The sequence below is a fragment of the Pelobates fuscus genome, chromosome 1, assembly GCF_036172605.1.
Source record: "Pelobates fuscus isolate aPelFus1 chromosome 1, aPelFus1.pri, whole genome shotgun sequence".
NCBI lineage: Eukaryota > Metazoa > Chordata > Amphibia > Anura > Pelobatidae > Pelobates > Pelobates fuscus.
The window spans coordinates 85,601,658-85,629,605 of record NC_086317.1 but is presented as its reverse complement, the minus strand read 5'-3'; the positions used below and the strand labels follow the sequence as shown (position 1 = coordinate 85,629,605).

The 27,948-nt window shown below is 42.1% G+C and overlaps 1 protein-coding gene across 1 annotated transcript; it reads left to right on the top strand.

Annotated features, from left to right (window-relative positions):
- Positions 1 to 27,233, top strand: PROCA1 (protein interacting with cyclin A1). Its single transcript, XM_063444253.1, has 4 exons — positions 1 to 844; positions 9,381 to 9,513; positions 25,022 to 25,156; positions 26,044 to 27,233. Exons 1-4 carry the CDS (start codon positions 1 to 3, stop codon positions 26,798 to 26,800), a joined length of 1,869 nt encoding a protein of 622 aa, XP_063300323.1. The 3' UTR covers positions 26,801 to 27,233.
- Positions 27,234 to 27,948: the final 715 nt, after the last annotated feature.

The following is a 27,948-nucleotide window of genomic DNA, read 5'->3' as shown; positions in this document are numbered from 1 at the left end:
ATGTTTCATGTAGATTTGATAATAACTGATAAAGTTGTACAGATTCAAATGTGGCATTTAAAGTTCACCTTACAGAGTAAATGTCAGCCCTCTGGCTGTCTCCTCTCTTACCAGATTGTGAATGAAAAAAATCCCAACATTCAGCAATACTTGATCCTTTTCACAGGACATGCAGTGGGAGGGGTCTGGGTGCTTGACACACTCATTGAAGCAGCACTAACAGAGAATTTATTTGTGCATGGTGGGTTAGACTCATTATATGTTAATTGCAAGTCCCTCCTATATATAATACTATTTAGCTATCAGAAACCCCCTTACAAAGGGAGCTCACTCACTCCATGTGTGAGGCTGCTGTCTCCTGGCTGTGGTGCTGAAGTGAGTGTTGAAGGCATGTGGAATATCCCAGGCTTGCTACTTTCCTGTGTGATCTGGACTGTGCTGGGGTTCCCCAATGAGTGGACCAGCCTGGATGTGCATGGATGTGCCCAGGTGTCTATTCTGGGAGCGAACCCTCTGTATCAAGTGTCAGATGGCAAGGAACTGGTCACGTTCACGTGGGACAGCAGGTGGCAGATCGAGTCCTGTTCTTTGGAGTCTGCTGAATTGCAGGTGCAGTCATTTCTGTCCCAGTGCCTGAGAGACAGACAGCATGCTGGGGGGGACTCAGTCCATGGGGAGTTTGCTAAAGCCAAGCTGATCTGCCAGAGCTTCAAGCTGGGAGACTTACCCTGGGTCAGGGAGGACAACAGACAACAGCATCAACACAGAGTCAAGAGGGGCATTACCTACCCAGGGACCCTGTGGTGTGGATCTGGCAACATCGCTGAATCCTATGATGATCTAGGTAGGTAGTTTCAGAAGTCTCTTCATCATATCCGTGATTTTCATATGTTGGAAATTTGGAGGATTCCAAAAATACACTTTTTTTTGCCATTTGCTGACCCTCTATGTGTCTCTTTGTGTTTTCCTCTAAGTTCATTCATTTAAAAAGTGTTACTAGCAGTCAGAAATACAGTTTAACTATATCAGTGGCTAATGTGCTCTTGCCTTTAGTCATTATTGTATAGTCTGGTGAGGTGACTCACTGTGAGTGTGTATAATATGAAAAGGTGTGTTCTATTCTGAGGAATTTGTCTGTGTCATTCAAACGGTGGGTATTGCCAAATGTTACATTTTGCAACATGTGTTTAATGTTCCTGAGAAGTGCCAATGTTAAGTAATCATTGCACAACGTTGCACCCAAAAGGACTGCTGGAAAACTGCATGTAAGTGTGTATGGGTAAATTTCTGGCAAAAGAAAAAAATATATGTGTATTCTATTATGTACAGAATTGTGTATACTACATGGATAGTAATATAAACATATGCCACTTTAATGGATCTATCTGTATTAGGTATATCTGTCTACACTTTCTGCTGGCCATTTCATCTTCCTTTGGGTTCATTTCTCTTTCCTCCCCCACCCCCTCCTCCCCATCTGTCTCTGTACTCATTTGGCCCCCAATTCCCTCTCCCTTTGGCCCCTCTTCATCCATTTTTGCTTGGCTTGCTACCTTCAGGAACTTGTGCCCTTTCTCTCCCCCTGCCCATATTTCCGCTCTCTTTGTGGTCAGACTTGGTCTGGTACCTTGCCCAGCTCTCATTGGGTCAGTGTCAGCATTCTCCCACTCCATATGTGCCAAATATAGTCCCTTCAGTTCTGTTAGACACACATTTTACAGCCTTCTATTGCCTAATTTAAATATTGCAAGTGTTGCCATTGTGTTGGTTGCCATAACAACATGTGATATTTGGGAAGGTTTCTGTTGCCATGACAGTGTCTGGGCAGACCACTTTGTGTGTTTAGCTAGACAACTAGATAGACAGACTGACAGATATTATTAGGGGTGAGGGCTTTAAAATAACATGCCACACTGGGAAGAAAAATAAACAAAACAATAAATCCCAGTTTAGTTATTATACCTGCAATAAATGCATGCATGTATTTTTTTCACAAATGTATTCATTGGGAGTATATCTGAAAAGAGCTTGCAAAGGCAGTTCTTATGAACCTTTAGGTATGGTATGTGCCTAACTCTTTTTTATACTAAACTCTCATCATTCTCAGCCTACATGCGACTAGCCTAACCTCCACGGAGCACAGCTCCTCACACCGCCATACTTCCTAATACAAATATATTGAAAATAATAAAATCTAAAAATGTATATTTGAAGTTGAAGTTCCAAAATGTGCTCCAGACCCCAGACATTGCAGCTTGTGTTTTCAACAAACCAGGAAGTAAAGCAGCCATGGTTGATGCTGTCTTTTTTCTGTAGCACTGCTGGGCTTATCCCATCAGGAATGCTGTATGAGCATTGCAAGCAGAGATGTAGTTCAGTTATCCACTTCATTCTGCAGACAGATCCAACAGATGGACTCCAACACAGCAGTATTTTTAGAGCAAAAAAGTGTAACACTGAAGGCTGACTGCTACCTGTGACCTTTCCACCTCTTGCTTCATCAGAGAATGTCACCAATATTCTACTCTCATAACCTCCAGTGCTCGAATCATGTTCTGACTGCAAACGTAGATAGAGTAAGCTGTGATCTAACTAATGAACAGGCCAGAGGCTGCTGAGTTACATTTCTATCCGATAAGCCTCTGTGGGCTGATGGGTAACCCTATACGCATGGCAAATCTTGCAAAATGAAAAATTAGTATCTTTACCAAGACAACCATATACATATTTGCTTAATTAATTATAGGCGGATTTTGTTGTTATTATGCAATGCAAGGCATCTAGGAGTACATTCAGAGTACCCAATTCTCATTCAAATGAGCTGTGGAGAAATTTTCAACCCCCTGTACTATGTGGAAATAAATGGAATTAGTCACACGTCAGGGGGTCTTCTCAAAACACCCATGGTTTGATATATTATTGAGGGTTGGACACTTGGAATATGTTAATAGCTGCATATTTTTGCATATCTTTGCCAAATTGACTAATAATGCAAGGGTTATACACAAATTAATTATAGAAAAAAAAAATTCCAACATAATAGCTGGCTATAAGTGGTAAAAAAAACTGCCCAACCTTATTGAAAAACAAATAGAGGAGGCTAGTAATCCCATATACAACTTTTAATTAAATTAATCAAAACCATATTATCCATCAATATCTGTGTTAGGAAGAGGTGTGTGTTCACTACAGTTCGTTACTGGTGCGAATGAGCCAGACTATAGCCAAATCTACCAGTCTTCTGCAGCTAATTAAACACAAAATCTAACTCAATTTATTGACATAGTATCACCACGACATGGTTATATGTTATGGAACATTATAGCAATTGTCACAGAGTAAAAGGTGAAAATTGTCAGGAATGTTGCTGAGAAGAAAACAGAGAAAGACAGAAATCCTTCAACATGTCTTCGAGGATACCTTGACAAAATTGCATTATTCAGCATCTTTAATCCCCCAAAAATCATAAAGCAAAGAAAGTATATTACAACTGTAACAGTACATAGTGAAAAAAGTAAAATAAGTGGTTAAAGGAACACTATAAGGTCATGAACACAAACATGTATTCCTGACCCTGTATTGTTAAAAAAAACATTACCTAGCCCCTCTACCCCCCTTGGACTCCTTAATTTAGTAAAATCTTACATTTATTTCAGTCTGCTGCTGCTGGCTCTGCCTCTGATCTGCCTCCTTGGCTGACATCATTATAAGTGATGATCTCAGCCAATCGCAATGCTTTGGATTGGCTGAGATTGTAAATTCTATTCTCAGCCAAACAGATGGGCCAGAGGGTGGAGCCAAAAGCCACCTTGGCCAATCAGTATCTCCTCATAGACATGCATTGAATCAATCATGCATTGAATCTCTATGTGGAAAGTTCAGCTTCTCCATGTAGGGGCAGAGACACTGAATGTCAGTGATGCACACTGTGCAGCACTGTCCCAGGAAGCACCTCTAGTAGCCATCTGAGGAGTAGTCAGTGGAATTATCCCTAGGGGGCAATGTAAACAATGCATTTTCTCTGAAAAGACAGTGTTTACAACAAAAAGCCTGCATGGACTGACTATACTCACCAGAACAAATACAATAAGCTGTAGTTGTTCTGGTGACTATAGTGTTCCTATAAGCACATGTATTACGGTACTGCTAGTGGTTAGGTAACCAATAGGTAAAAAGTAGTAGAGCCAGTCTAAATGTCACCTCCTTGATAAGCTGGCTGACCAGTGAAAAAATCGTCGGGATTCCTACTCTTCAATTTTACTTGGGAATGATTTTTCTCTTTCTATGTTATCTTCTCAGAAACTTTCCTAAAATTTTCAACTTCTACGCTGTAACCAGCACTACAATACTTCTCTTTTTTTATAACGATGTAGTGGTGACACTATGCATGTACAGTGAGTCTGATTTTGGTTTTAATTAGACTGGCTATAGTCTTTGACACAATCACACCAGTGACTGATTGTAGTGAACATATTATTATACAGATGTTGATGGATAGTATATGGATTTAATTCATTTAATTCAAAGTCAAATATTATATGGGATTGATAGCTTCCTCTGATAAATTCCTGTAGAGGTTACCCCCCCCATTCTGGAGCATCTCTCCTCTTATTTTTATCACATTATCTCCATTTTTTGTAACATTCCAAAAACCTTAACTCAGCATTCTCCAAGGAACTCTGAAATATATCTACATCAATATCTTACTAACCATTCTGGTAAAAAATAAATTTTAGATTAATTTGCTAATCTGATATTTAGCATCTATGGTATTTGGGTAGCTCTTTGTTCCGCATACTTGGAGGTATAAATACTGGAAATGGTGTGACAGACAAGAGAGGAGGCATTCCTGTGACTATAACCCCATGACTAAAGAGATGTCGGGGGCAAACATGCTTAAAAAAAAAAAAAAGATCAGCTCCACTCAGGGTAACTCACAAGTTAAACATTGACCCTCTCTCGTATGGGCTGAATGTCATTGTGACAAACTCCCCTTTTTATTTGAGTTTGCCACAAGTCCTTGGAGGGGCCTGGTTGCAAGCCTCCTGCCCACAGACTATGGACCCTGTAAACTGTGATATAAAAGTCTCTGTTTGTCTATTTGAATTATATGTTCGGTAACTGAGCAGCCGCACGAACCGGAGACCACCCTGGAGCTTGTTAAGCTTAATTGATACATTGTTGCAATTCCCACCGCAGTGGTCTAAGTGTTCATCTGGGTGGCTGCAATTCCTATAGACAACCATGAGGTGGTGGCCATCTTGTTCGCATGGACCAAAACCGCGAATAGACATCAGGGTAACTTAGCCTCGAATGCCCTGGAACTATTTTCTGCCTGAAAACTTTGCGGTTCCCAGTCGGTCCTCCATCGGCTCTTTTGGCTGTGGGACCATACCTGCGGTCGGTAAAAACTATGACTTCCAGGAAATTCCTGATCCCCTGAACTAATCTGGGTGATTTTTTGAAATGTTGTAAAATATGTATTTTTTCTGACTGGAGATAATTGAATTGATACAGTATCTAACTCAATTATCTCCCAGGCAGAGAGGAGGGATTTTATGTTTGTTATGGGAGTGTTGTGCATTTAATCACTATTCTTATTGGTCTGTGTCATTGTGTTGGAGTCCCCAACAAGGTCCATGTGGGCGTACCCCTTGCATGGGGATTGTCTTAAAAGGCCAGTGTGGCTACCATTAAACCAGTTCCTCTTCACCCTCAGCATAGAGTCTCATCTCATGTGTGGAGGGGACAAGTAAATTCACTCTGGGGATTGCTATACTCCTTATACTCCCCTGGGTTCTAACCACTAGCTCTTATAAGAGCTGTTCCTGCTACGCTCTCTGGAGTAGGAGAGGTTCACCCACTGGAAGCTGGATTCAGATCTTGTGTACAGGTTGGGTGGAGGACGGCGTGACCCCAACCAAGCTGCAGCGGTTCGTGGGGTCTACAGTGCTTATGGTGTCTGGTGGAGTGCTTGGAGTCCTCGGTGAGCACTAGGAGCATCGATTGATGGAGGCACCCGGGCGGGGTGCCAGGCGGTCCGTCACGGTCATGTTGTACAACGGGAGTGAATAATGATGTGCAAGAGTAGCCGAACTCAAAGCACATCCGGCAAAACTAAATTTTTCCATTTTGAATATTTTGACCTTAAATTTGAAATTCTCAAATTAGTGAATAACCCTGTGGGGTTTTGTGACCTTGTCTCTGGTATCCCTAGAAAAAGAGAACTAACATCAGTCAATTCAAACTCTCACGATTCTCTGGCCATCTATTGCATTCAAAGAATTCTGAGAGTTCTAGGCCAAGTGTTTGAGATCCCTTATTTGGAAGCACTGTGGAAGTTCTGTATTGGATATAACTGCAAGCCTTCCTGATCACCAGTGATTAGGGGTCAAAAATTCCCTTGTCATCTATTCATTTATTCAGGAAACGATCAGCCATGGATGAAGCAGGATTACTATTGGTTATTTAGGAACTTATTGTTGCATAAGACTAGAGGTTGATATCCCAGCAGTGAGCTACATATTGGGTGCATGGATGTGTAATTTGGAAGTGACATCACCCAAAGCAGCACCCTAACATGTCTGCCAGGTACTGGTAAAGTTATACCGCAAGATATACCAGCTAGTTCAATATACCTAACGCTCCAGGCATCATAATAACTTCATCTAAGTTGATGCTCTCAGCCAATCAATGTGTCCCCATTCACAAAACTGGCTTTGAAGAGGTATGTTTTTTCCAAGCCAGTTTTGTGAATGGGGCTCTCAGCCAATCAGCGGCACCCCTGCCCGTCAGCACTTCGCTTTTCCTGAAATGGTTTAACCCCTTGAGGTAAGAGTGCTCCCTGGGTTCTCCTGGCACCGGAAGGCACCATAACAACTTAATTTAGATGAAGTCGTTATAGTGCCTAAACTGCCCCTTTAACTAGAACTCCTGGCATTCTGTAAGTTTCAATAGACATGCACTTCACAACTTCATACTGCAAAACCCATCATCCTCAGAAAGCCATATCACAAGATGGACAATAATCTGCAAGACGGAGAGAAAGTCAAAACCTGTGAGGCAGAGAGAGATTTTTACCATAGAGACACCTAAATTAACTTGTCTTGAGCTGTATTGCTTTATCTAGTGTCTTGAAATATCAGATGAATTTAGAGTTATGTTTACTCAAGAATAAATATACAAAACATACAGGGTTGTTTAGTAAAAGTGAAAATGTATGAATAATTCTAAATAAATTTCAAATATAAGGTCACAATAGCCAAACGAAAAAAAAAAAAAGTCTCTAAACCAGCTATGCTTCCAGTTTGGCCTTAAATTTTAAATACACTTTGAATTCTCACTTTAGTCAATAATCCTGTAAGTAGAACAGGGGGAGGCGGGAGAGGATTGTCGAATTAAGCAGAACTGTGAACTTTTAAAATGATCTATTTCCTCTCATTTTTGTTAGACAGTTCTCTCAACTCATCATAGCTTTCTGTTTAGTGAACCAAATCAGTTTGAATTTAAATACATTTTGCATTCACAGCAGAAATACTTATGAACATCATCGGTGATTCCTTTTTTTCCACAAATGGAATGTGATTTTAGGTTTTAACATGAAAACAGTTGGAACAGCAAAAAGTTGATTATTTTATACAGAATGGAGATTAAAGACAAAGGAATGCAGCATGTTCTACAATTGTGTCTATATAAGAGGCACAATCCACTGAACATTTACTAGGGAAGAATTCCTTATATAGTGTCCATAGCCACTTACCCAGGGTGTTTTACAGAGATTACTGAATCTGAACCGATAACGACTTACAGACATACAAAATATATTTAGACATAGCAAGATAAAAACACCTACAGTATATACTCTGTAGGTAGGTCAGTGTCACTTTAGGAAAAGTCCCATACGTTAGGGATAAAACGCGTAGGACCTTCAGCAAGTTTAATACTATTTTAATTTATTTTGTATTTTTGTCTTGTATGTACCAATAAAGCTGCTTCAAAAGTACACCCATCACCCGGAGTCCTGTTTTACCTTGGAATGAACTGATCCAGAAAGGGTTTGGAGCCTCCCACCTCTATCGGGGGAGGCACCTTTGGAGCGGATAACCTACTAAACACTTATGTTAAAAGCTGTATCCCATTTTCTGTGTATGTATACCACTTTTGTAAAAGCCTCCTGCATATGGCAAAATAATAACAAATCGTAATTAACGCTAGCTCCTACATAACTACAAAACAATAGAAAACTGCAGTGATTATGGTGCCATGAATCTCCTGGCGCCATCTCACTGTTAAAGGGTTGTTCCAACCAAATAATAAAAAAGTCAACTAATAAAACACAGTTTTATCGGTTTAAAGCAATCATTTATAGCATGGTTTAAAAAAATTATAATTACAAATTGAAGAAAATACTTACTTTGAAACCAGTGATGAGGCCAAGTTCCCCCTGCAGCCCAATTCTCGCTCTGTGACATAACTCCCTCTCAATGCAGGAGGAGGGATATCCCAACACAGGGCTGAGGAAGGACTTAGGCCTACGGTTGTATGGAGCAGGGTGCCATGCTGCCATTGATGACGGACGCCTTCTGTGCTTAGATTTAGATTATAGATTAGCCCAGTCTGCTAATGACACTGACAGAGGGGAAGTTACACCTCCAGCAGAAAAATAAAGTATCTTCGTATTCACAGTACTTGTGATAGAAACACTGTACATATAGACTCCAAAAACTGTGACCTCTTCAAATCACTTAAGTGGTCATGATACCACTTTAATCCTTTACGAATCAAACCGTTGTTCAATGGTTTGAAGGTTCCCTGGGGTCCCTGGTTGCCTGCAGTCCTGCTCCTCTTCACAGGTATTGCTAAAGACAAAGCACGTACTTCTGCTCTACTGGTATGAATTCCATCTATCTTCACATGGAATGTATTGGCTGAGAGTGTCAAATGACTCTCCTAAGTTAATGAACTCCATCCAAACCTGATAAAACTGATTTAGCAAATACAGAAAAGGATCTTCCACTTTAGCTACATCTGTGAACATATACTGCCTCTCTCATTGGGCAGTATGTTAAGAGACTGTAAATGGCAAATAAACCACAAAACAAAGTAATTTATTAGAGCCATTCATAGAACTAAGGAAATGGACTGTATTATACACAGTATTCACAATATGATGAATACGACAGGAAGATACTCTTTGACCAGTGGGTGTAGAGAGGATATTGGTGTGGGTATCATCCTTGAACCTTTCAAACAAAACAATAAAATGCAATCACAGAGCTGTGCAGCTACGGCAACATTGTATGGTTTAAAATACTCTATTGTCTGTAAGTGGCAATATATTCTATGATTCCGTTGTTTAATTAATTCTTCTATTTCTGCAGGAGAACATAAAGAGACTGACACATGCTGCCGGACACATGACCAGTGTGAACATGTTATCCACCCGTTCTCATACAATTATGGTTACAGAAATCTCCGCTGGCACACCATCAGTCACTGCCAGTGTGACACCAAGTAAGTCCAATGTGATCAGGTTCATGTTTTCTGATATCTGCAACCCAGATATAATAAATTATACTATACCTCTAAATAAGACTTGTTCTTATATGGCAGAACCAACTATTAAAATGCTGCACGGGCCATGTAAATTAGCTGGCCATTTCTGCAAATACATGTGACAAGTTTATTGTCAGTATTGTTTGTTTTTTAAATTGTCCATGTGCCTTTCTAGAATTTAGGAAATTCGGATGAGTGACTGATCACCCGAAATATTCAGACAAATCAGAAATTCAGACAAATCACAATTCAGGAGAAACCGAACTTTGCTAAAAACAAAGAAATAATTGTAACGTGTTCTTGGAGGGGCCTGCTTGCCAGCCTCCTGCCTCAAAACTATGGCCCCCTGCTATAGATCTGGCTAAAATACTTTAAAAATGCTCTGTTGCAATTGGGATTATATGGTTCAGTTCCCAAACAGCCGCACGAACCAGAGACCACCCGGGAGCTTGTTAAGCCTAATTGACAGTTTGTAACACTTCCCACTTGTAGCGTTACTCACCTTTCCCAGGGGCCGGCCGCGATCCTCTCTTCAAGCCGCGCGCGGTCCTGCGGCTGCACGAGCCGCACGCGGCTCATCCGACGCTTCAGACAGGAAGGCGGGCAGTGACCGCGAGATGCGGTCACATGTCCCGCCTGAATCTAAGAGCGCGCCGCGAGTCTCGGGCGCGCTCCTAAAGAGACAGTGGGAGCCTAAATTGCAAAAAGGCTCCCATTGGCTCCTGTCATGCCAATCACCCCATACACTTACCTTTTGGGGGTGTGGAAGTGACAGGAGCCAATCACATTAGTTTAAAGGCTACTTATACTTACCCTTTTCCCTTAGTTCCTTGCCCTATCGTGGTTTCTGCTACAGTTCCCTTTAGCGCTTGTTGTGTTCAGTTGTGTTCCTCCGTATTTGACCTTGGCTTTGTATTCTGACTTCGTTTTCGCTTTATCCTTGTCTGTTCTGTTTGCCGGCTTGCTGATTCCTGTGTACCAGACCCCGGCTAGTTCTCGTTTACGCTGTCTCTTTGTGCCCTTGACCTCGGATCGTTCCTGACTCTGTACTTCTCCTATATACGTCGAGTCCGGCCACTCTAAGGTCCGGTAGACGTATCTCTCCTCTGTGCTGTCTTCTGTTTGGCTGGATCCTGCGTGTAGGGGTATATTCTCGTTACACCACTGCAGTGTTCTAAGGGTACGTCTGGGTGGCCGTTGTTCGCATGAACGACCACGAGGTGGCGGCCATCTTGTTCCCGCGAATGCAGGCAGCGATGTTTGGTCGTTGAGTTAATGGAACTGTTTACGGACAGTAAAACCGCTGGACTTCCAGGATCGCCTGCGTTCAGTTTTACACAACTTCGAAGGGCACTGTTCGGTGGAAACGTTCCCACGAACAAGGTGAACCAGCTCCAAGGTAACAACAGTGACTATGTTCGGTAGTTTGTTCGGTTTTTAAACTACCGAACTAGATCGACTACAAGCACTGATTCTCTGGTACTGTTTTGGGCATGGGACCATGCATGCGGTCGGTCTAATTATGACTTCCAGGAAATTCCTGAACCCCTGAACCGATCTGGGTGATTTTTGGATATGTTGGTCACCCAGATCAGGGCTATCAGGGGATGTTAGTTTGTGTGTTTAAAGGTATTTTGGGGGTTTTGTAAAAATGTATGTTTTCTGTGCCTGGAGATAATTCAGTTTAATACAGTGCTTGACTCAATTATCTCCCAGGCACAGAGGAGGGATTACCTTGTTTTATGTGGGAGTGTCCTGGACCTGAGAGCCAATGTAATTGTGTGTATGTTTTTAGTCCAGTGTATCTAGTCCACTCTCAGGTTCAGGGGGGAGTGCCCCTTGCATGGGGACCTGCATATAAGGCCAGTTGTGGCAGCAGTTGTGGCTGCCATTAAACAGTTCCTGCTTACCCTCAACATAGAGTCTAATTTCATATTTGTAGGGAACCGCTATACCTGCTATAATCACCAGCTCTTGTAAGAGCTACACTGCTATAACTGATATACTCTCTTGGAGGAGAGGTCTTCTCACTGGGAGCTGGATCCAGGAGTTTGGTCCAGGGTGAGAAGGGATGGTGATACCCCAAGCTGCAGCGTCTAAGGGGCTGCAGTGCTTATGGTGTCCGGTGCGGAGCTTATGGTACTCGGCGACAGCTAGGAAGAAGCGATTGGTGGAGGCACCCAATCGGGGTGCCAGGCGGTCCGCCACAGGCATATTGCATGGATGGGACACATTTACTTTAATTTTCCAACCATTCATTCCAACTATAGCTTTTAGAAAATCACTAAAAGTTCTTGTTTAGGGGGGCGGGGCCTGACCGGGGAGCTGAACAGACACACTATCTGTGAGCTCCTGAGCCTGGATCCGATTTTCGACAAAAAACAGAGAAAAACTGCTTGATTCCTGAACCCCAACTTACCTCACCTTGCAATACAAATGATGGGGAACGGGAGGACACCTTGCATACCCAGATCGCCTGCTGGGTCACCGGACCAGAGACCTGGGGCCTACACACTGCAGAGCAGGGGAGAGGCGGCCGCTCTCCCAGCTCACCAAAGCAAGCAGCACCCGAAGTATTAGGACCGGTGGGGGTTATCCCGGTCCCAATAAGCGAAACCTCACCTCCACAGCCACTGGTCTCCCGGCGCAGCTCCTCCACTTTAAGCGGAGTCCATTACAAGATGGCGGAGGGGCCTAATCCACCTCCTACACCCACGCCAGATGGCGGAGACTGCTGCTCAGCGGTGGAGTGTATACTCACGCGGATCGAAAAGAGCTTCCAACGCTTCTGGGCAACACTAGAAAAGCGTATGGCCCCGCAAACAGCCTTCACGGAGAGGGAGAAGGACAGAGACAGGCGGGAGCAGAAACTACTACAACAAAGCGACGCCCGCCCAGCTCAAGCCACCCACCTAAAAGCCCTCAGCAACAGAAAGCTGCACTGGCGGGACATAGCACTAAACAACGGCAGAGGATTGGTAGGTGAACACCTCAACACAAATCTAGCACAGGCCCAACCCAGGCACCTGCAGCCACAGGGACGACCCCACGAGAGCACCGAGGTACCAACCGTCCCTACCCAATCCCAACCACTTACCACACCCAGAAGAAAATCCACGGGCACCCACAGCAGGGAACAGCGCAGCCCCACAGTGAGACCACCAGGAACGGCAAACACCCCACATGGGCTTCAAGAAGGGTCTGGTGAGACAGAGCAGACAAGGTACCCCATGTCAGGGTACCTGTAGTCTCTACCTCTGTTAAGAGGAGAGATTTAGACGTTTTCCCGTTCAGAAGTGCTGTTTCCTCCGTTCCTCGCGGTCCCTCTGGTCGGTTACACGCCAGCCGCGAGGGATCCACGCCCTTTTATGACGTGACGCTCAGTAGCCGACGTCATGACGCCAAGCCGGCTCGACCTGTCACTCAAACCCTGAACACGAACCAGGACTCGTCAGGGGTGTGATTACCTCCTAGAACCGGGGTATTTAATAGAGCTTGCCGCATTTGCTCATTGCCCTGTCGTGGTTCTAGCCAGTCTAGTCACTCAGTGCTCTTGTATGTCTATTGTCTCTTTGGTTCTGACCCGGCTTGTTTGTATCACTCTGCTTATCTCTGTTATCCTTTGACCCGGCTTGTCTCTCGCTTACCTGTCTTCTCGTTCCCTCGACCTCGGCTTGCCTCTGACCATTCTCTACTTACTCCTTACGTTAAGTCCGGCCATTCTAAGGTCCGGTATACGTACCTACTACACTTTGTACTCTGCGTGTTGGATCCCTGTCCCGATCCTGACATTACGACAGGGCCAATGGATCCTGCAGGTACAAGTAGTCAGCTTGGTCCTTCCGATCCTAGGTTTGACGCCATGGAACATAGAATGGATCAGATGGCCTTAGCACTACAGGCGTTATTATCTCGTCCTAATAACCCACCAGAAGAGATGCGTAATAATTCTATCTCCCCTGTAAGTTCAGGTTTAGAGGTAGCCACTGTAGGTGCCTCCTCTCGTATTACCCCACCTGTACGTTATGGTGGTTCTCCTGAGAAGTGTCGAGGTTTTTTAAACCAAATCAGTATCCACTTCGAATTACAACCCCGTTCCTATCCTACAGATAGGGCGAAGGTCGGATTTATTATCACCTTACTCGTTGAGAAAGCTCTGAGATGGGCCAATCCGTTGTGGGAAAACGATAATCCGTTAGTATATAATTATAATGCCTTTGTAGCTGCTTTTAGAAGAACTTTTGACCCTCCTGGTAGAAAGGTCAATGCAGCCAGATTACTGTTGCGCCTTAGACAAGATAACCAAACTCTTGTGGAGTATGCACTAGAGTTCAGGTCCTTGGCGGCAGAAGTTAAGTGGAATGAACAGGCTTATATAGACGTATTTTTAAACGGATTATCAGATGTAATACTTGATTAGGTTGCTACTAGAGAGCTTCCTGAGAATTTGGAGGATTTAATTTCTTTTATCTCTCGCATTGATGAACGCTTAAGAGAGAGACAGAACACTCGAGATAGAACCTGTAGACCTTCCTTCAAACTAGCTCCCTCATTTCTAAGTCCTGAGATCAAAACCTTACCTTTTCCAGAACCTATGCAGATAGGCAATACTCATCTCTCAGAAGAGGAGAGACAGTACAGGAGAAGGGAGGGGCTGTGTATGTACTGTGGAGTCAGAGGTCACTTACGCCTAAATTGTCCTAATCGATCGGGAAACGCTCGCACCTAAGTTTCTCTAGAGGACAGGCCTTGGGTGTTTCTATTTTGTCCTCTACTCATAATTATAAAGATCATAGGCTTGTGCTACCCGTTTCCTTAACTTGGGAGAGGGGAGTAGTAGAGACTGTGGCATTGATAGATTCCGGAGCTGCTGAGAGCTTTATCGACCAAGTTTTTGTCACTAAACACACTATTCCATCTCAGTTAAGGGACACGCCCTTGGCCGTTGAGGCCATAGATGGTAGATCTTTAGTTGAGCCTGTGATTTTTCGTGAAACCATACCCGTTAACTTAACTGTTGGTATTTTACACAAGGAAGACATATCTCTGTTACTCATTTCATCTCCTTCTGTTCCCATAGTCCTGGGGTATTCTTGGTTAAAGAGACATAACCCTATTATTGATTGGGAATTAGGGGAGATAATCTCATGGGGTCAGAGTTGTCAGGAGAAGTGTTTACAGAAAGTCTCACCGCTTTGCATAGTTAATGCATCCACTCAGTCTACCGACCCTACAGAAGTACAAATACCTCCACTGTATCTGGACTTAAAGGCGGTATTTGACAAAAAGAAGGCCGATACTTTACCCCCACACAGGTCCTTTGATTGTAAGATTAATCTACTCCCTGGTACCATGCCTCCCAGGGGCAATGTATACCCTTTGTCTACTAAAGAGAACTTAGTCCTAGAGGAGTATATTCGTGAAAATCTAGACAAAGGATTTATTAGGAGATCTTCCTCCCCTGCCGGGGCTGTTTTTTTTTTTGTTAAAAAGAAGGATGGTACACTGAGACCTTTCATTGACTACCGAGGTTTGAACAAAATAACCGTTAGAAATGCCTACCCGATTCCTTTGATTACCGAGCTCTTTGATCGTTTAAAGGGTTCCAAGATTTTCACCAAGTTAGATCTCAGAGGGGCATATAACTTGGTGAGGATTCAGCAGGGTCACGAGTGGATGACGGCGTTCAACACTCGATATGGGCACTACGAGTATACCGTAATGCCTTTTGGTCTCTGCAATGCGCCGGCAGTATTTCAGGACTTGATCAATGAAGTTCTTAGGGAGTTTCAACAGGACTGCGTTATTGTATACCTGGATGATATTCTTATACATTCTAGGGACATTGAGACTCACCACAGACAAGTCAGAAGGGTTTTGCGCAAACTTCTTCAACATGGCTTGTACTGCAAACTGGAGAAATGTAGTTTTGAGCAGTTCCAGACAAACTTTCTTGGTTATGTGATTTCTGGGGAAGGGTTTAAGATGGATCCGGATAAACTCCAGTCCATTTTAGACTGGCCCTTACCTAAGGGTCTCAAGGCCATTCAGAGGTTTATTGGATTCTCCAATTATTATAGGCGCTTCATTAAGGGTTACTCGTCAATTATTGCTCCTATCACCAATATGACCAGACAGGGGGCTGACACTAAGAATTGGACTACTGAAGCACTTCTTGCTTTCAAAACCCTCAAAGAACTTTTTGCTTCCGCACCAATTTTAGTTCACCCTGATACTACTCTGCCTTTCCTACTCGAAGTAGACGCCTCAGAGACAGGTGTAGGCGCTATCCTGTCCCAAAGGTTAGGTGTGGATAAACCATTACATCCATGTGTTTTTTTTTCCAAAAAGCTATCTGGCCCGGAGAGCAGATATGACATTGGTGACAGGGAACTACTAGCAGTTATCATGGCTTTAAAGGAATGGAGACATTTATTGGAAGGGACCTTACATCCTGTTACTATTTTGACGGACCACAAGAACTTGTCCTATATTGGGGAGGCCAAGCGATTGTCCTCCAGGCAAGCTCGTTGGTCTTTATTTCTCACCCATTTCAATTACGTACTCACTTACAGACCTGGTTCTAAGAATTCTAAAGCCGATGCTTTGTCTCGCCAATATGAACCTTCTGATGTGTCTGAGCCAGTGTTGTCCTCTATAGTCCCCAAGTGCAATATTATCGCCAACACAAGTCTTAAAATTCATTCTCCACTGCTTGACCGTATCATGAAGTTACAACATCTGGCAGACTCCTGTGGCAAGACACTTCGTTCCCCCTGAACTCCAAAGGGAGCTCTTACAGTGTTTCCACGAGAGTAAGGTGGCGGGGCATCCTGGACATATTCCTTAATCTCTAAAGATTTCTGGTGGCCTTCTTTACGAAAGGATATTAAGGAGTTCATTGCAGTGTGTGAGATCTGTACTAAGACTAAGCAACCTCATACTCTTCCATGTGGTCTATTACAGCCCTTGGGCATTCCAGAAAGACCATGGTCCTGTTTGGCCATGGACTTTATTGTTGATTTGCCTATTTCTAAAAAACAGACTGTTATTCTCACTGTAGTCGATAGGTTTACTAAGATGGCTCATTTTATGCCTTTACCTAAACTTCCGACTTCTCCTGAATTGGCGGAAATATTCGCTAAAGAAATTTTTTGTTTACATGGGATACCTTCCGAAATTATTTCTGATAGAGGTTCCCAATTTGTTTCACGTTTCTGGAGATCTTTCTGTTCTCAATTGGGCATCAAATTGAATTTTTCTTCTGCTTATCACCCTCAGTCTAACGGAGCTGCTGAACGTACCAATCAAAAAATTGAACAATATTTGCGTTGTTTTGTCTCCGAACATCAGGACGATTGGGTCGGTTTGATTCCTTGGGCAGAGTTCGCACACAATAATCTTGTTTGTGATTCCACTCGTTCTAGCCCCTTTTTCATGAATTATGGCTTTCATCCTTCCATTCTTCCCTCGGTCTCTCCTTCCCAAGGGGTACCGTCGGTTGATGTTCATGTTGCCAATCTGAGGAAGTTGTGGGATCAGACTCGACAAATTCTCCTACATAGTTCCATGTTGTTCAAGAAACACGCTGATAAACGCAGAAGGGCGGCTCCTGTTTTTGTTCCTGGTGATAGGGTATGGTTGAGTACAAAAAACATTCGTTTAAAGGTTCCTTCTATGAAGTTCGCGCCTCGTTACATTGGCCCTTACAGGGTCCTGGCTCGTATTAACCCGGTTGCGTATCGTCTAGTACTTCCATCTGCCTTACGCATCCCTAACTCTTTTCATGTTTCCTTGCTGAAACCGTTGATTTGCAACAGATTTTCCTCCACTGTTTCCTCTCCCCGTCCTGTTCAGGTTGAGGGCCAGGAGGAGTACGAGATCAACTCCATCATCGATTCTCGAATTTCTCGAGGGAGGTTACAGTATCTTGTCGACTGGAAGGGATATGGTCCTGAGGAGAGGACTTGGGTACCTCAGGAGGATGTTCATGCTCCTCGCCTCCGCAGGGCTTTTCACTCCCGCTTTCCATCTCGTCCCGGATGCTTCCGCCCGGTGGGCGTTTCTGAGGGGGGGGGGGTACTGTCAGGGTACCTGTAGTCTCTACCTCTGATAAGAGGAGAGACTTAGACGTTTTCCCGTTCAGAAGGGCTGTTTCCTCCGTTCCTCGCGGTCCCTCCGGTCAGTTACACGCCGGCCGCGAGGGATCCACGCCCTTTTATGACGTGACGCTCAGTAGCCGACGTCATGACGCCAAGCCGGCTCGACCTGTCACTCAAACCCTGAACACGAACCAGGACTCGTCGGGGGTTTGATTACCTCCTAGAACCGGGGTATTTAATAGAGCTTGCCGCATTTGCTCATTGCCCTGTCGTGGTTCTAGCCAGTCTAGTCACTCAGTGCTCTTGTATGTCTATTGTCTCTTTGGTTCTGACCCAGCTTGTTTGTATCACTCTGCTTATCTCTGTTATCCTTTGACCCGGCTTGTCTCTCGCTTACCTGTCTTCTCGTTCCCTCGACCTCGGCTTGCCTCTGACCATTCTCTACTTACTCCTTACGTTAAGTCCGGCCATTCTAAGGTCCGGTATACGTACCTACTACACTTTGTACTCTGCGTGTTAGATCCCTGTCCCGATCCTGACACCCCACACACGCCAGGAGGCCACCGGGACTCACTCCCCAAGCGACACACAGAGAACCAGCATGGGCAGCGGGACTTTATTCGCAATGGGCTTGCGCTTCCCGGCCCGAGCGGCATACACGCAACCCCAGCGGCACCACAGAGTGGGCGTCGGATGAACACGGACCACCCTGAGGACTGAGACCCAAGAACTTCACCTGAGCACAGCTTTCCGTGCTGCAACATGAACTCTCAGTTTGTTAAGTAATGCTAATCTGCTGTCTCCTTCTACTTACTTTCACACTGTTTTAATGTTATCGACCAAGAGCTTAGCAACTTTATTAAGGCCATTGTTACACCTAACATGATCCAACACATATCACTACAGCCTTTAGAAATACTCACACCATCGTTAACACATGACTCACACACACACTCTGACTTACCTGACATCCAGCCAGCATAACCAGTAGGTAAAGCAACCCATAAAAGCACAACATGACAACTTCTGTTATAAACATGCCACTGCAGACAAAGATACCGCACACAAGCCCTGACAAATACCCCCATTATTAACTACGTAGACCCCAGACCTGACTCAGGGAGCGACAGCAACTAACCCCACGAAACTCCACGTGCTCCATGGTGGCGCCCGAGGTGGACCAAGCTTGAGTTTAACTAATTAGACCAAATGACTTATCAGAGACCAAACACTCAGATGATTATAGCCAGCAAACGTCTAACTTTATGTCATGCTAACTCCAGTGAAGCAAACTGTAATTCTTAGTCTTGCTTGTATTTATGCTCCTATTGCATAAACTGATGATACTAGCGGTGAAAACAGCTGGAGCACCAAATGCGTAATTCTCTAATGTTATCAGAATATAAAAATTGTGCAGATCTTCTATATGCCATATGTGAAATGTATGTAGACACTGTGCTTGTGACTGTTATTGTGGCATCGCGACCCGTTTTGTGATATCTTGCACAAAAAAAAAAAAAGAATAAAAAAAAAAAAGTTCTTGTTTAAAATAATAATAATAATAATAAAAAATAAAAGTTCTTGTTTAAATAAACTAGACTTGTCCCATCCCACACCAGGTTTATGGCCATTTCTGAATATACCCAGGTAATGATAATCTCGTTATGCTTTAATATTTATCAATTTGCCGGGAAGGGGACAGAATTAAGATGAACAAACAGCAAATGATGTATAAGTGCCAAAAATGCTTACTATTTACTCATGGTACTTTTCCTTATCGATACACATTACAATCAGCAAGACATGAATGGGTTTTACTGTGTTGATAAATGTGATCATTGTGAATTAAACTTAATTCTTATTTTATAATATTCCTGTTATATGGAGGGCACAAACCAGTAAACGTAACTACCAGACTTTGAGAAATAGGTTTGGGGGATTTTGCTGTTTTTGTATATGTAACCCCTCTCAATTAAAATACTTATGTGTTTGCGCCATTGAGGAGTGAACCGCGTTAGGCTAGGTTTGTGGGGGATGCTCGTTGAAATACTGTTATGCACTATTTTAGTGGAAATAATCATAATAATAATAATAATAATAAAATAACTCATACTGACTCTGTTGGAACTCAATTGAGATTTCTTTCATTGAAATTCTAACGCAATCCACAGTTATGAGACAAAGTAGGGAATACTTTGTTTTATGGTAAAGCCTGAAGATGACAAAAGTTGACAAAACGTGGAGCTCTGCCGTCAACTTTTGTCAAATCTTAGCAATCGTCACAAGCAGCATATCTAGGAATCAGGCATCGTCTTGCTCATTGTTTACCTCGGTGTTGCACTGATGGGGATACTAGCAAATGGAGTGCAAGGAGCTAAAAAACGATCCCCTGGACCAACATGATGGCAGCAGTCGCACCCCATAGCCACCAGACTGTAATTGGAGATTTCACCTTCAGGGTTCTTTACAAAATATGGGAAGACCCCTGAAAATGAAAGATCTACTTTAACATGGCTTGTAGATGTGGCTTTAATGTAATATCCTTCTTGTGCAAACAGTATATTGGATACGATTTTACAATTGTTCGGTTGAAGCGGCAAACTCACATGGGCATATACAACACAGCAATAACATTTTAACTATGTTTCAAGTATCTATCCCCATCCTGATCATTTTATCACACAAATTATTTGCATGACATCGGCTTTTATCTCTTTAATAATTATGCAATAGATACTAAAATAAATGTTTAAAAAAAACTTTGTAACCTTCAGAGATATCTGCCCGCAGCTTGGAATGTTTAAACAGTGCTTAGCCTACTGTCACATAGTGTAGTTATGACTCCACATAATATCTAAATACACACAGCTTTGTATTTAGTCTTTCAGTGCCCTGTACAGACATCCAGATGCTTTAACAGCAGCTCCTGTTGAAAACATCATTTTAAAGCATATTCACAAAAACCTGAATTGTCAAGAATTTAAGTGAAATTCAATTTCAATGGATGAATAACGGCAGCAGGTGAATTGGAAACACAACTCGGTTATTTTTCCAATTTGACTGCTTTTAAATTCACTTTAGTGTGGGTATCTAGATGTGGTGACTGTTGCCAGGAAAGATCTACACGTATTGATGGGTACAATAAAAGGCATTGTGTATAGCGGAGGCTGCCAACTCTAATACAGAACATATGTGCTTATCCTTCTTTAGTGTTACCTCCTAGCAGCAAACAAAAGGTTAACTAGATAAAACAAAGTGCCTAACCAGTAAATGAATCAGTGAACCAGATTCCTGACATGCCCCTCCCGTATTCTCCTCTTTGCTGCTGCCTCCCAGGTGAGTCTGTTTCAGTTTAGTGGCCTTAGCTTTATACTAATTGTGCTTCTTTTTCTTAAATGTTGTTTCTCTTCTAGCTCAGTTTTTTTTTTTTTTTACTTTTCCTATTTCTCTGCCTGGTTCCATCCTACTTGGCTTATGTATTTTTCTTGTTATTTCCCTTCCATTTTTCAGTACCACTGGGTCTATTATTTGTTATTTCCTCTCTCTTTTACACTCTGCCTGTGATCATCATGGGTGGGGTGGTGCCCTCTCTTTCGATTTCTCCTTAAAAAGACTACTACACTTGACTGGGTGCTCCAGTCTTTGCTCCTCTATTTCCCATTGCCCACAGATCACCTTCACACGTCAGCAATTTTTTTACCCATTTACAGTGCTCCGGACTCTCATTCGGTTGGTTCCATTAAGCACTCCTACATGGATTATCTGCTATTGGAGTAGAGTAGTGGAGTGGAGTGTGACCCACCTCATATTCTTTTTTGGCCCTGGGTCTAGCCTGGACCTTATTTTCAATGGTGGGGTAACCACCCAGGTTCCAGTGGGGTTTACCCTTTTTTATGTAGGTTATCCTGCAAAAGCTAAAGGGGGTGAAATCACCATCCCTGAAGGCATGAAATCCTTGCATTATACTGTAATCTCCGATTCATTGCCCAAAGCTCTGGTGGATTTCCCGAATCTTCAGTCTTTCACAACTCCATTTTCAGCTCCTCTATCTTCCTGTATACCACAGGAGTTGGATTCAGATGAATCTTGGCACTCCAAAGCTGGACCTTCTCGGCAGATGTGTCCCTGGAAGGGTGAAGGCTTTGCGACTGGTAAGGGTAAAGACCCCACCAAACTGCCTAAATGGTCTTCTGATCCTGTCCCATGTGAATCCCTGGAACCCAAGACATTACAAAAGGTATGCACATGCAGGATTATGATCTGCTAGACATATAAAGTGCCGGACAGTGTGATGAAGCTTGAATATGAAGAGACAGACACTGATTTTGTATGAGAAACTGTGGTAGATGAACCCCCCTCTGATCCACCAGCTTCTTCCACCAAACCTCAGTCTGTCAGTGAACCTAATATCCAAATATTGGATGCCTAATGTCAACCATTTTTTGATCCTAGGATTCTGAAGCATCCACACTCTGTTGAGTGGATCCTTCTGGGGGCATAGCTCTGGGTTTTCCCATTATGAGAAGGCCATTGGACAAGGAAGTTTGGAACATACTCAGGGCAGTGTGCAAATGCTAGTAACTTTTATGAATAAGTCAGGACATGGCCCAGGTAGAGGACTTGAACAGGGCTTTAAATCAGTCCAGGATCAGATCTTTCTCGTAGCAGATGGCATTCTAAATAGTTGTTCTCCGTTAGACCCACATAGTTTGCGAGAATGGGCATAGCAGGCCATTTGCCATTTGCCTCTTTACAACGCATGGTGGTCGTCTACTACATGGATGCCAACCTGGCTGACCTTAGGGCCAAGAAGTTGGGTTCTAACGCAAACGGCAAACGGGATGCTGTTAGGAGTTGAGTTTATCAAAGAACTTATGCAACAAGCTGCAGTTTACACCTCACTTAATAAAGCTCAGGTGTCCTTGAAGAAAGTGTTAAACACACCTTGTTTTTCACCTGGGGCTGATCGACAGAAAGGCTGAGTTGTCAGACAAGCCAGTATCCCCAATACAAGGCTTTGACTCTAAGACATGATGTAGGCCAATACACTCTGGTTGCGGCAACTGCCCTTCTTATCCCATGAGTGCCATCTGCAGACAAAGATAATTCTCCAATAATGGCAGATCTAATGCAAGTGAGTTCAGTTTACCATATTCCTATAACAGGTAAATTAATTTATTTTTTAAATCAGTGGGCTTGGGCTCAACTTGCATCGGACGCCTGGATTCTTCAGACATGTAGACATGTGCAATTCATTTTGTTCTGAATTGAACTTCGGACGATTCTACAATTTAAAAGCATCAGAATTTCCACAGAAACTGTAAACGAACTGGATCAATTCCTTTTACCACGGGTAGCAAATTAGGGAGTTATCAAGTGAAAGAACAAAATTAAGAAAAAAGCTTTTCTTTATTTTTAGCTTTCAGCTGTTTAGTTGATAGCTCCCTAATTTGCTATCCTAACATGACAATTCCACATTTAAGGATATCAAATTAGGGAGCTATCTACAAAACAATAGAAGGAGCAAAATTCTGAAAAGGTATTTTCTTACTTTAATATTTCACCTGCTTAGCAGATAGCACCTTAATTTGCTATTCTTACATGGGATTGCTATATTTAAGGTTACAAAAGTCAGAGAGCTATTTACTAGACAGCTGAAAGATGAAAATTAAGAAAAGTTATTTTTAGAATGTAGATCTTTCATCAGTTTAGCAGATAACTCCCTAAATTGGTACTTTGAGATTGCCACCTTCTTTCATTCCCCATAGGGAATGATGGGCATCTGATTTTGGAAATTAACTAACTAAATTTTCAGGCGAAATATGGTTAGTTCAAATTGAAATTTTCTGAATTTTATTCTTCTGCAAGAATTACTTTGCGAGAGAGACTGTTCCCTCCTCTTCCGGGACGACAAAATCTGAAAAATCACTTGCATGTCATTCGTCCTCAGCTTAGCATAATGATATTTCACCGAGCTCCAATAACTGGCCATGGCTTTCATCCAAGAGAGAGAGATTTGTTCCATCATCTATCTTTTATTATTTACTCTTGTTTTTTTTTTTTCTTCAAGAATCACATTCTCTTTGGCACCTGACCAGCTTTGTCATCCAACTCCTTCAATATTTGAGCTTTGCAGTAAAAATGGAGAAGTCCAAACTCTCCCTTTGATTTGATTGACTCTGTCTGGTCAGTCTTCAAAACTTCCTCCATCAAATATTGCTACCATCAAGAAAGAAATCATGAAATTGCTGCAGTTGGAATCTATCTATCTTCACGGTCTGGCCAGAATTATCTGTCTCCTCCTTCCATACAGGCTATATTTCCAGGTCCCTTTCATGACAGGGCTACGTAATGACTCAAAAGTCATCTTTGCGGTATGTTTAGATGCTTCTCTTAACAGACTAAGTACATTCAGAGCTCTTATAGTGGTTGAGCAACATTTAGCACGTTGGATTTGCTGGCTCCTTTCCATAGCTGGAGTTGATCCTTCTTTTGGTCCCTATTGTATGCAAGGTGTGGCCGCTTCCTCAGCATTTGAGGCTGGAGCTACTGTCTCTGGTGTTTTATCTTCAACGTATTGGTGAAAGGAATATTCTGCACGTTCTACTTTCACCCTCATTTGCACGCTTCTTTCCTTATTTTTATCTGAGCATTGCATTTGTTAATATGAAGCCCCTTTGTCTTGCATTAAAATTATAGATTATCTTGGTATTGGTTTCTTATTGTGTTTTTTTTTTTTTTCATATTTTATTTTTTATATCATGTTACTTATTACTCATTGGATATTCTTGTTTTGATATTCTTGTTAATGAGTGTTTGTTTATTTCATGGTTTTCTCTAAAGTCTAAAATTAATAATTTTGTGTTTTACTCCTTTTTCACCTCACTGGTATCAAGCCAGGATTATGCTGGTGTCTCTTTATTTTGTTCGTTATGTACTGTTTCCTAAAGTTCTATGTTCATCATGTTTCACCATCATCGACAAAAGAAGATATGGGAGGGGGATGACAACAGTCTTATTCATTGATCTGATTTCTGATTGGTTACTTTGTTTTATAACGTATTTGCTGCTGTGATATAACAGTAAAGAAGGATAAGCAAATATTCACCCCCTGTCTTTATAAAATAAATTAGACTATACTGTCACCAAGGCTAATATAATCTCTAATGCCCATTATTTAGAGGATAATTATTTGTTTTAAACTGAATATATTCTGGCATTTCTGTGATCTTAAATTTCAGGCTTATTAAATATATTAATGTTATTGAAGAATGCAATAGTTTGCAGCCCAATATCCATAATTTGTTGACTTTTGTATATCTGTCCATTTGCGTAATGTTTCCTCTGCTCTCCACTTCCTTTAGGTTTAAGGAGTGCCTTCGCCGGGTAAATGACACAGCATCTCGGGTTGTGGGACAGGCATTTTTTAATGTGATCCAAGTACCATGCTTTGAGTTTACACATAAGGAGCAGTGCTCAGACAGGACCTGGTATGGCTGGTAAGTTAAAGTCTAGTATGTGCACTAATTTATATATACAGCAGGTGAGAGTCCAGGCATTCTAATCATTAATAAACTACATACATAATTCCCTTACATGCTGTGTTCACAGTGCCTGCTGATCAGACTATTACAATGGACAAAGTATCAGATGTTTTGAACCTAGTATCCTTATTAAGATAACTATGAATTGTAATAACTAAATAGCTGTATGTGTGTGGCAGTGTGAATCTTTGTGTGTTGTGTATTGTGTGTTGTGTGTTGTGTATTTGGGTTTTTGAGTGTGTGTGTGTGTGTGTGTGTGACATGGGTATTGCATGGTTGCAAAAGACCTGGGGGCTTCAGCCCAATTGTAAATTTAATTATCAATGCCACATACATTGACATTTGCCCCCCAAAACCCCACTCCACACCTATTCCCTAACATGTTCTGTGCATCACATTATGACACCAAATATTTTAAAGAATTCAGAGTATTATACTTGTACCCACTGCTTTAACACCCTGCAGCACAGCAATACTCTCAATTTGTGTTGCATAGTAAACAAATAGGATGCATTAAACTGGCATTATCAAAAAGTATGTAATTATAGGTGTTAATTATTTCACAATATTACAGGGGACTCAGGGCTAACAATTAAAGGGTTCAGTCTCAAATAACCCCTATAACAATGTCCCTGTCTGTCAATGTGTAGCAGTGTGTTTGTGTGTGTGTTTCTTGGAGCATGTATCATATGTGTCTGGGAGTATGTATATCTGGGAAGATGTGTGTGTTTGGGTGTAGGACAGCAAAATGCTATTGTGAGAGGTCCCATGATTATTTTGATCATTTCATAGATAATCAGAAGATAACCCTACTAAATTGTGATTGTTGTTTTGTTTCAAAGGTGTAAGACATACATCAATGAAACAGTGGCTGTTTCTAAAGAGTCTGGGCTGTATGACTACGGAGGACAACTTATTGACCAAGTTTACAAAGAGAAAGAGAAAAATCCCACCACACCACCATATGTGGAGCCCTTAACAGAGCGGCGACCCACTCTGGGAAATGTCATACAGGCCACAGAGGATTTATTAAAGCTCATGATGACCGTTACCCCAAGCACAACATCCGATCCTTCAACTGTTAAGACCAGCACCCAGAAAAAGAAAGATAAGAAGAAAAAGGAAAGAAAACACAAAAAAGGGAAAGGCCTCAAGGGTAAAAGAGGGAAAGGTCTTAAAGGAAAAAAGAACAGCCAGTCTTTTAATGGAAATGTTACATCTTCAACAAAGGTCATGTGGGGTGAAAATGACATGAAGAATGAAATGAGATTACATGAGAATCAGGCATTGGACTCGGTAATACATGATCTCGGAGGGAAACAAGATCCATTCAATGATGTCCTTAATGATGAACCCAGTAGACAAGAAGTAACTTCACCACGCACTTATTTACCTTTTCTTCATGGTCATAAGTCCAAAAACATGACGACTACGCCTTCACAAGAACTCAAACCATACACTGAGATACCACAGAAGAAAAACTGTCGGGGAAGAAAAGGAAGACGTCAAAGGAAAAAGAAAAACAAGGCAGAAGAATCACCTGTTTCTGGAAATAAACCTGTTTCAGGAAATAAACCTGTTTCAGGAAATAAACACTAGACAACGATGTTTTGTTACTGATGAAGTTGACATTCATTTACAGGTTCCTGTTACATTAACCAGATTGCTGCTACATGAGCTTACAAAACAATCAGTAGCCAAATGATATACCATACATCTCACAGGTCATACATCACAAACTGCGGCTTTCATTGACAGTATTTATAAATGTATTTCCTTGGATAAGGACCTAGATCTCCTTTCTCTAATCCTTGTATGAATTGTCTTGATATTTATTTTAGGTTCCATAATCTTTGTTTTTATGTACTTGAATCGAGAGCTACCAATGGGACGCTGCAGTCTGTGTGTATAGTTCTTCGCCAGCAATTAAAGAGGCACTCCAGATTGGAAACTTTCCCTTCCTTTCTAATGCATTGTATAAATAATGCAGGAACAATCAATCCTAAATAATAAAAGATACAAAAGCCCCAGACATTGCATCTGCATTCTTCAGCATTGCCCACACCAGGAAGTGGTTTAGCCAATCATGAGTCTTTAATTTTGGTCTTTGGAGTCTGATCTATCAATTATGTTTAACTCAAAACTGCAAGTATTATATTGCAGACAGGACACTAGTTTTTTTTTTTATTTGCAGCGATTACATTTATCATATATCACTAGTGTACATATAACACTCAATATAAATCTTTCAAATTGTATGTTTATTTTCACACTGTGTAGGGAAAAAGACCTACATACCAAGATCTGCTCAGAATAGGGTTTTCTGGGACTTGCCATTTAATTGTCAACTTTCTAATTTTTAAAATATCCCTCCCAGCCGCTAAATTACAACTTCTGTAACACTGTGCTGTGCATTAGAAGGAAGGGAAGCCGGGTTAATGGTGAAAGGCCCAGAGGCGTCACTGAGCCCCAATTAAGAAAAATATTATGTACTCTCGTCCCTATAACAATTTAAATGCACCTTGTTGCAAGTTGTTATAGGGGTGTGAGTGTTTCTTTAAAAATGTTAGATAAACTTCCACTCCGAGAGAGCTCTATTGTGTCTTACTGTGGTTCCTGATAACATGTACAACTCTGTTAGAGCACACTGCAGGTCAGGAGGAAGGAACAGAAAAGGAGCTGCATTCACAGTAACCAACAAGAAGGAATTATTTTAAAATGGGGCAGGTTGTCACACAGTAGGAACA